This window comes from Larimichthys crocea, chromosome XII (assembly GCF_000972845.2).
Source record: "Larimichthys crocea isolate SSNF chromosome XII, L_crocea_2.0, whole genome shotgun sequence".
Classification (NCBI taxonomy): domain Eukaryota; kingdom Metazoa; phylum Chordata; class Actinopteri; family Sciaenidae; genus Larimichthys; species Larimichthys crocea.
Window position 1 is genome coordinate 31,626,673 of NC_040022.1, and position 10,000 is coordinate 31,636,672.

The window sequence follows — 10,000 nt, forward strand, 5'->3', positions numbered from 1 at the left end:
AAAATATTACTTAATACTTAATATTTTCTTCTTCTCCTACCAACTGTAGATAGAGTAGTAAGTCCCCCTCTATTATAGTCCCAGTCTAAGTCGAGCGGTCTTTTATTTTGAAACGTTTTTTTATTTCGAGATGACCGTATTAAATAAAACAGAAATAACTAATTACTTCTTGTGCGGCCCGGTACTGATTGATCCACGGACCTGTACCGGTCCGCGGCCCGGGGGTTGGGGACCACTGCTATAGGAAGCTTCAAGAGGAAACACAATGGATCCTATAGGAAGCTTTAGAGGAAACACAAAGGATCCTATAGGAAGCTTTAAAAGGAAACACAAAGGATCCTATAGGAAGCTTTAGAGGAAACACAAAGGATCCTATAGGAAGCTTTAAGAGGAAACACAAAGGATCCTATAGGAAGCTTTAGAGGAAACACAAAGGATCCTATAGGAAGCTTTAAGAGGAAACACAATGGATCCTATAGGAAGCTTTAAAAGGAAACACAAAGGATCCTATAGGAAGCTTTAAGAGGAAACACAATGGATCCTATAGGAAGCTTTAAAAGGAAACACAATGGATCCTATAGGAAGCTTTAAGAGGAAACACAAGGGATCCTATAGGAAGCTTTAAAAGGAAACACAAAGGATCCTATAGGAAGCTTTAAGAGGAAACACAAATGTTAGCACAGAGACTTCATGAACACACTCAGTGTTTCACACGATAAACCGACAACCACAGAAGAAGAGTCACATTAACGTATAAAACTAAAGACCTTTAAAGCTGAGCGTCCACAGAGAGGACAGTTTATTAACCTCACTGTCAGTATAAACTACAAACTACCTGGATACACTGTGTACTACTGAGGGTAGCAGTATTTTCTTCTTATTGTATCAGGATATTATTCATAAAGCTTTTGTGAAGCTCAAAATCTGTGATGGTGGAGTCGAGGCGGGCTGAGTGACGCTTGTGACCACGCCCACCTGTCAATCAAAGCGTCCACGCTCTTAACCCTGTATAACTTTAAGCCTTAATATAATGTGAACAGGTGAATTGTATATAAATTCACCCTCAGTACAGTTGTCATGAACGGGGAAATTAGCTACAGAGACCAAAACTGTTTTTTGTACCAGGCTGTAAACATGTTTATTTCTGCTGTGAAGTTGGACATTTGGACATGGGGACTTATGGAGACTGACTCACTTCTGGAGCCAGCCTCAAGTGGACGTTAGAGGAACTGCAGGTTGTGTTTCAGGTCACAGACTCGGAGGTTGATGCTTATCACTTTAAAGTAGATGTCACACTATAGAACCAAAACAAATGAACGCTACCACCAACCAGACTCACAGATCATAAAACACTTTAATGTCGAAGGTAGAGTTATAAACGTCAATAAACTGTCAATTTACAGAACTCAATGTTGGTCCTTAACAGGTAATATATTTTAGCATAATCTTGACTAAATTTCCATAATTCCCATGGAGTTTCCAATTTGGAATATTCCCAAAATTCCCCAGCTTAACTTCCCATGGAAAGTTTCCAGAAAGTTTCCACCCCTTTGCGACCCTAGTGGAAGATGAAGCTGCTTTCAGTGACTTCATACACAGCTGGTAATTTCATCTACAACAATATCATTAATCTTCATTTGTAAAGTAACTAAAGTTTTCAAATAAAAGCAATGAAGTACAAAGAGTCATTTGTGGTGTTAGTACTTGAGTAAACGCCCTGAATACTTCAGTTTAATGTGACGGGTGGAGACTCTGATTTAACTTCAATCAGCCTCGAGCCACTGAGTCTATCAGAGTCAGAACTCCACGTTCATTTAATTAGAGTTCATTTAGAAACTCTGAACTGTTTTTCCTCGTCAAGGTTGCAGAAAAACAACACGTTTAATGAGAGTAATTAGATTTTTTACAGCGCTTTTCAAAATAAAAGTCACAAGATGATTCATAAAGGTTTATACTCGTGACACTCAAAAACAATAAACATCATTTTCCTGTTCCTGTTGCACATGAGTGCCCTCTGCAGGACAGATCCAGCCGTGACACCTGGGAACATTTTGAGTTATTGATGATGAATGATGATCAATATTCTGTGACGTCACATTTATACAAAGAAGAAAACTTTGATCTAGGTTTGTTCATAAAATCCAGTTTTTAAAGGACTCGTTTTTTTGCACGGACCCGCCACCCGATCTGTGTGTGCAGCGCTCTGCAGGGGTTCCTCTGCTTCTGCTTTGGTTCTGGTTCTGGTTCTGGTTCACCGGGCGCTCGCTTCTTTCACTTCATTTATTTATTCCAGCTTCTGTCCAGCTGTGCTGCTCACCTGCTAACCCTGCATGCTACCTGCTAACACCAAAACTAACGGTGAGTGCTGCCGCTAACGATGTTCACTCTAACGATGTTCACACTAACGATGTTCACACTAACGATGTTCACTCTAACGATGTTCACGGTAACGATGTTCACACTAACGATGTTCACTCTAACGATGTTCACACTTTAATTATCTGTCACTTTCAGGATTTGGATTCAAGCTTTCATATTTTTGATTTGCAGAGTTTCAACATTGTTACACAGAAACTTTATTTTATATTTTTCTGCAGATTTCACCTAAATTACATTAGATAATGCCTCATTTGCATATTTAAATATTAAACTTCATAAAAAATTATTATCCTAATTATCAGTAACCAACAGGAGAAGTTTCATGGTGATATCTGCAGTGTCTCTTCTTTAAGTTACAAAAATAATTATTTAATTCTTTGCTTTTATTAATAATTTTAAATGTTTTTAATCCACAAATCTGCAAAATGTTGATACAATACAAAATATTCGCTGACATATTTTGTATTGTATCAACTAAAGTCGTTCAGACGACTTAAAAGTTACGTTATCGTAACACGTCAGCTTTGAATTATTAACTTCTCGTCATTTTACATCTGAGTCGTTGAATCAACGATCCAAATATTAATAAAATACATCGATTAAGCCACAAATCACTTCGTGTTTACGGACACAAAACAGACTCTGAACGTCTGCTGTGTTTTATAATTTGTTGGAATAAAAGATTCTCGCGTTCATTCACGATATTATCAATATTTATAGAAAATGTGACAGAAAATGTTTTAAGTCAAATTAATCTTTTAACTTTCATCGTGTTTTCTTTTTTTGAGTGGGAACAACACATGTAGAGCAGAAAACATTTAAATATCACAGTTATCGTTAATGTTGGTTCTGGATCTGTTGAATAATTAAAAAACTTGTGCCTGAAACAATCAAATTTAAACGACTAAAACAAATTAAAATCCACATTTTAGATTCATGATTCAAAAACCTGAATCTGTCTTTGTCTCCTTGTTTCAGAGTTCCTGAATGATCCACGAGAGACGTCTTTGTTTTCTTCCAGCCGACGCGTGAAGACGATAAACGATGATGAAGAATCGATCTATGCAGTTTGTCTGAAGTTCAACTCTTTCTTTGATTTCACCTCTTTCAGTTTTTAGCTGCTTGTGAACACAAACGTCTTTCCACCAAAAGTGCCTTCAGGTCTGCTTTTAGTTCCCGAACACGAGATGACGAGACGATGGTGTGATTTATTTTCTTAAAACTATTAAACTGTGATTTAAGTTTAGCCTGAGTTTAGTCTAGTCTGAGTTTAAACCGTAACCTAACTTTAAGATACAAGTCGACTTAATGAAACCGCAGAAGTTAACGTGTCCGTCACGTGTTCGAGGTTTTCACTTCTTGTTTGGTTTAAATGTTAAAAATGAAATAAAAGTGTGAAACCGTGACGACCACGTTTGTTTGTGTTTGTGTCAAACTCTCTCCTGATATATTGATGATATAAATGATTCACGTTAAAAAACAGTATCCAAGACTACAGACTGTCTAAAACCTGGACGTAGTCTCTGTGACGTCCCTGCAGACTGTCTAAAACCTGGACATAGTCTCAATGACAGCTTCTTCATGATCCAAGAAGTCTTCATGTTGTACATGAGCGCCCCCTGCAGGATGAATCCAGTCATTACACGTGGAGACATTCTGAGTTATTTATACAAAGAAGTGATAACGTGATAAATAAATATTTAAATCTTCTAAATGTTGATATATGTGAGTGTACATGAAGCTATCACAGCAGCACAGGACGTCATGTATGTGTGTGTGTGTTTGTGTGTGTGTGTGTGTGTGTGTGTGTGTGTGTTGTGATGTTTGTTTTTTTTCCCAGGGTGCAACAGGAGCAGCTCGCAGCCATCTTCCTGCTGCTGAGGGAGAACCAGGAGGCGCTCGGGGAGGTGACGGAGGGAGAGATGGAGGAGCAGCTGAAGCTGTACTCGCTCTGACATCATCGCTTCCTGCTGCGTTACCACGGCAACACTGACTCACAAAAACTTGAATGTAAAAAAATTTTTTTTTTTAAAGATTTAAAGTTTAATTTTTCTTCTTCGTGTGTTCAGACTCTTAACGAGTCGCTCTCAGGAAAATGTCAGTTCTAAGTTTCTGATCAGTGTTGAGATTAAAATGTTTTTAATTAATTAATTAATTAATGTGGGATCAATTAAAAACTGGAAATATGTGAACAGGTCTGCAGCACCTGTCGGCTCAGATCATATTTAATAATTCATTTTAATTTAACTTCAGTTTTTAGTGTTTTATTTTATAAAAATAATCTAATCTCAAGATTCCTTCGTAACGACTTTATTCTCACATTTAAACTTTGTCTTCTTTTGGCTCTCACGTGCCACCGTAGTATATGAGACTAATGAGTGCTGCACTCTGGGTAATGTAGTGTTTTCTATGTTTAATGAATTGCGTGTTTTTTAAATAGTCGATCCGTCAGCTGTAACGACTTTTTCATGACAATAAAACATAAATATGAAACATCTGATTGTGACGATTGATTCTCTTCTTAGCTTCCTCCGTCAGCGTCCTCTTCACTCTCTTCTCCTCTGCCATCATGTCCATAGAAGCTGCTGAGCCTGGTTACCTCCTCTTCTTCTTCCTGGTAGTCCATAACGCCTGTTGGTACAAACACTCAGTTCGTCAGCTTGGCGGTGAGCTCAGAGCGACGGGTACCCGTCGCTCTGAGCTCACCGCCAAGCTGACGAACTGAGCTAACAGCAGCTACAGCTGTCAGCAGTTTACTTCACTGTCCATCATAAACTCTGTAAATCACAGATTGGAGGCGGAGCAGCTCTGTAGAGTCGGTGTTCGAACACAAAACAAGGTGAGGTCATCAGGTCCGCCCCTCGAACAGGTGTGCTGAGAAACAAGCGGACAAACTCGTCTTTGTTCTTGCCTGAAAACCGGTTTTCCTCTTCCTGTAGTCTGAGCCACAGACTGCGAGTAAGTCTGACCTTTGTCCACGTCCTGTTTCACCTGAACACACCTGAAGGGAAAACAATGAAAGAAGAGACGGAGAAAGAAGAAGAAGAAGAAGTCCCTGAGTGATTTAAAGAGGAACAATGAGGACGCCCTCTCTGAGGAATGCGTTCATCCTGTTGGTGACTTCATGTTTCTTCATTCTTACCATCTTATACAGGAATCACAGCGAGCTGAGCGCCGACAGGTGAGTGTGCACCTGCTTCACACTGTCAGCACAGGTGTGTTACGTGTTAGGAGTGTGTGTTCAGGTTGTCATGTTGTTGTTGTTCATGCTCTATAAGAGAAAAGAAGCTTTTTAAAGACTTCATTTATCTGAAGGAAGACTTGAAATTTTTAAAAATTTCAAGTCTCCTTTAAGTCGTGAAATTTAGTTTTTTTGTTTTCAAGGTTTGGAATGTCCTTGAATTTTTTGAATACCTGCTTGAAAACATGTTTTGTGTCGTGACGTCAGTCAGCTGACAGCAGGTGGCGATGATGTCGACTGGAGAATCTTTTCAGAGACCGAAGATGAAGAGGCGGTGAGTTCTTCTTCTCTTCTTTAAACTTCATGATTAAACCTGACACAACTTTATTTATAATGCCGTGGTGTACACACTAAAAGACCTGCAGACATGAATAATAATATATGATATGACAGATCATGGTGGTCGTAGACTACGTCATTCATGTTTTGATCTAGTTTTCGATTTTTTAAAACATTTGAAACAAACATTGACTTTTGTTGAGGTACGGCAACACCAGTTGGACAAACCACACACAACTGCAACCAGCAACACTTTAGCACTGACTCGTTATTCACTGTGTACAAATGTAGACTGAAGCGCCGTGTTCTCTGAGGAACGTCGTGAGGAACGATCGTCTCCTCAGAGAGAAGTTCAGGTTCTCGGTGTCGGTTCTGCAGCGGGCGGAAAGTTTCAACCAACCGGCCTGGGAACATCTGAAGAACCGAGCGCCTCCGTACGGCTGGGAGGGAATTCCTGCTGACGGTAAACTGAGGAGACCTTTCAGTATTTTCACAGTGCGGCATCAGCACAAGTTTGAGATGATGAACTGTAGACCGGTCAAACGTTTGGACACACCTTCTTATTCAGTGGTTTTCTTTGGGAGGGTGGAGTGAGCTGCTGCCTCAGGTGAAGGGCTTCAAGTATCTCAGGGTCTTTTTCATGAGTGAGATGGTTGGTGGGTTGGTGCAGTCAGCAGTAATGTGGACGCTGTACCTGACTGTTGTGGTCCAGTTGGAGGGCGAAGCTCTGGATTTTCCAACCCGCATTTATGATCATGAGCTTTGGGTAGCGACCAAAAGAATGAGATGGTGGATAGAAGCGGCTGAAATGAGGCCGAGCTCAGCCTCAGAGAAAGGGAACCAGCTGAGATGGTTCAGTATCCTCTTGGAGACCATCTTCTGGAGGTGTTCTTGATAAATCCAAGTCGTAGGAGACCCAGGACAGACCCAGAACTTGATGGACAGTCTATATATATCTCATCATCAGGAACCTCCAAGAGGATCTGATTATGCTGCTGATTATAGGGATGTCTGGACTGCCCTGCTAAACCTGACCCCAGATAGAACTCATCATGGAGGAGAAGGCTCATCAGACCAAAGTCCAGGTTTCTGGTCGGTCTAAAGTCCATTCATGTGTTTGTTGGTTACATTACATGAGAAGGTTTGTCCAAACGTTTAATCCAAACTTCAAATCAAATCAGTGAAACTCGTTTGTCCTCGTCTGAAGTTCGGGATCCAGATGTTTGTCCTACATCAGACATGAACTCTGAAGAGCAGTGAACTGACGATCTTCTCTTCCTCCAGTTGTGAGATCGACACTCGCCCTCCTGAACAGCTCTCGCCTCTTTAGTCGCGGCTCACCTGACAGGTGTGTGCGCTGTGCCGTGGTTGGAAACGGAGGCATCCTCCGAGGGTCCGGACAGGGGAAGAACATCGACAGCCATGACTTTGTCTTCAGGTGAGTCTGAAGACACCTGCACACCTGTTTGTACCTTGGTGTCTGTGATCAGCTGGAAGTCAGTAAACTGATCTAATGTCAGTAAAAACACGGTTCTTTGGTCTTCAGGGTGAACGGAGCACTGATCAGAGGTTTTGAAAAAGACGTAGGGACGAAGATTTCCTTCTATGGATTCACAACAAACACCATGAAGCACGCCCTCAGGTTTTACCGCAAAGACGGGTTCACCAAAATCCCCCAGAGTCCGGTGAGCTAATAACTAATCCAGACTTTTGTTGTCAGGCTGAAATAATCCAGTTTATTCTCAGCTGCGTGATTTGTCGATCCAAGATACCGTTATCTTCAACAGGACTGTGCTCTTATTTTGAAATAAAGGCAAAGTCTTCGTCTTCCTCTTCTTCTGCAGGATCTAAAATACGTCTTCATCCCATCAGATATCAGAGATTATGTGATGCTGGCGGCTGCTGTTCAGGGTCGGACTGTCGGTTCAGGTAAAGACAAAGGCGACAGGTGAGTCTGTCTAATGAAACTCTTGATCTGCAGTTTTTAAATGTGACTGTTGATTTCTATGAAGTGGGATCAACAGAAAATGGATAAACGAACCAACTCTGTCCTGTAATGCTGCATCTTGGCCTCTAGATGGCAGCATAACACCCAGAAGTCCACAGTGACACCTCCACAAAGTTTGTTCAGTCCAAACCTCGTCACAGAAACTAATCTGACAAATGACAAATGACTTCAACCATCATCAAGAGTTCATCCTTGATGCGTCAATGCAAACATTGATTCATTAATTAAAGGTTACCGTAGTAACTGGACTTGATGAGTCTCTTGAAGATGTTTCAGGAGTGAGACCTTAACGACCCACAGGTGACCTTAACGACCCACAGGTGTCCTTAACGACCCACAGGTGTAAACACCTGGGACTCTCCACCAGTCAGTCAGAGCTGAGAGGTGAAGTCCAGTTACCTGGGTCACTGAGAGTCTTCACAGATGATTTGGGCTGTTCTTGTATGAACTGATTTTATAAACTCTTCATATGTTTTTATTTCTAAAGAAACTAAAGCTGTCAGATAAATAAAGATTTACTCTGAGATGTAATCGAGTACAGGTAGAAAGACTCAAGTAAAGTTCCTTAAACTGGTACTGAAGTAAAGTACTTGAGTAAATGTACAGAGCTCTTTGTTTTTGTGTCTGTCAGGCCCTCAGAGTACTTTGGTCCAAAACCTGAACCTGAAAACTTCAAGATTCTCCACCCGGGTTTTGTTTCCTACGTGACGCGCAGGTGAGCGATCGCTGTGATTTGATTGGTCACAGAGTTGTAAGTGATGAGGCGTCATAGCACTGGATGGTCTCTGTGTTTTTGTCTTTTCTCAGTTTCCTGTCGTCTCGGCGGATGAACGACGCCAGGACTCGTCACCTGTACATGCCGAGCACCGGAGCGCTGATGCTGCTGACGGCCTTACACACCTGTGACCAGGTGAGCACGCGCCCAGAACAAACACCACACCGTGAAGTCAAAGACCAGTATCCACATGCATGAACGTCCGTCTGTCCTGCAGGTTTCAGCCTACGGCTTCATCACCAGAAACTACGCAGCGTTCTCCGATCACTACTACGACTCGAAGAAGAAACCTCTGAGGTTCTTCGCCAACCACGACCTGAGGATGGAGAGCCGGCTGTGGGAGGCGCTGCACCGCCAGAAGGTCATCAGGTTGTACCAGAGGAGGAGCTAGCATCAGCGTCTACCCAGTGACCGAACAGAACCTCTGAAACCAGAACCTCTGAAACCAGAACATCTGAAACCAGAACCTCTGAAACCAGAACATCTGAAACCAGAACAGAACATCTGAAACCAGAACATCTGAAACCAGAACAGAACATCTGAAACCAGAACAGAACCTCTGAAACCAGAACATCTGAAACCAGAACATCTGAAACCAGAACAGAACCTCTGAACCAGCAGTGTCCAGTCTAACAGTGAACACAGCGACAGAACCTCTGAAAGTTTTTCTGGTATCAGGAAATGACAAACTCTAAAATACCATGAAGACACTGAAGACACAGAAGACACAGTGTGTCAGTGTTGGACAGACTCTGGAGGACAGATGGACGTCAAGTTGGCTTCATGGAGACTTTAATATGAGGACACTTCTTTAGACAGACTCGTCTTCTTATGGACTTCATTAAAATAATATAGTTTGTACTGAATCAGAGATGATGAGTCTCTTCAGTGTGAATCCAGCTGCAACTTGTTTTATATTGAACAGAGAAAACTGATGAAATTGTGATTTTATTTTATTATTTTTAACTGATCGTGTAAAAGTTTCACTTTTGTAGTTTGAAGTAAAAATTTTATCATTTAAGAAATGTGAAGATTCTCAATAAAAACCTAAAGACAGTTTCCACGTCCATTATTTAAACCGTCTGTGGCTGAAAATGATGAGAAATTATTAAATATGAGTATCATTATTAATAATAATAATACTAAAATACTAATAATAATAATAATAACTATTAACAGTTTCATTATTCCGACGTGTTTTTTGTTTTGTTGCCCTCGAGTAGTCAAATCAAAAACTCAATGAATCGATGCAGCTTTACTCGAATAAAGTTTTAAACAAACAAACTGTTTCACTTCAGCAGGTTGGATATAAAATATA

At 41.0% G+C, this 10,000-nt stretch overlaps 2 protein-coding genes across 5 annotated transcripts in view; both read left to right on the plus strand.

The window, feature by feature from the left end:
- Positions 1-4,398, plus strand: part of si:ch73-366l1.5 (FILIA-N KH-like domain-containing protein) — a 33,088-nt gene extending 28,690 nt beyond the window's left edge. For 2 of the 4 annotated variants that reach the window (XM_027285650.1, XM_027285654.1), the window contains one exon: positions 3,358-3,785. Coding sequence is in view for 2 of the 4 variants with exons in the window: in XM_027285654.1 (XP_027141455.1) it covers positions 3,358-3,370 (13 nt within the window). In the remaining 2 variants the exon portion in view is untranslated. Of the gene's footprint in view, positions 1-3,357; positions 3,786-4,219 lie in introns of those variants that run through there. The other 2 variants (XM_010751790.3, XM_027285651.1) reach the window with 2 other exon arrangements.
- A 744-nt stretch (positions 4,399-5,142) lies between these two features.
- Positions 5,143-9,186, plus strand: st6galnac2 (ST6 (alpha-N-acetyl-neuraminyl-2,3-beta-galactosyl-1,3)-N-acetylgalactosaminide alpha-2,6-sialyltransferase 2). Its single transcript, XM_027284860.1, has 10 exons — positions 5,143-5,218; positions 5,319-5,560; positions 5,828-5,894; positions 6,191-6,362; positions 7,184-7,337; positions 7,446-7,584; positions 7,744-7,847; positions 8,539-8,622; positions 8,715-8,817; positions 8,900-9,186. Exons 2-10 carry the CDS (start codon positions 5,457-5,459, stop codon positions 9,071-9,073), a joined length of 1,101 nt encoding a protein of 366 aa, XP_027140661.1. The 5' UTR covers positions 5,143-5,218; positions 5,319-5,456; the 3' UTR covers positions 9,074-9,186.
- The last annotated feature ends 814 nt before the right edge of the window (positions 9,187-10,000 follow it).

Coding starts and splice junctions, on each gene's coding strand:
- st6galnac2 (XM_027284860.1), top strand. CDS start 5,457: ATGAGGACGCCCTCTCTGAGGAATGCGTTCATCCTGTTGGTGACTTCA. Junction 7,338..7,445: donor AGCCATGACTTTGTCTTCAG/GTGAGTCTGAAG, acceptor TTTGGTCTTCAG/GGTGAACGGAGCACTGATCA. Junction 8,623..8,714: donor GTTTCCTACGTGACGCGCAG/GTGAGCGATCGC, acceptor GTCTTTTCTCAG/TTTCCTGTCGTCTCGGCGGA.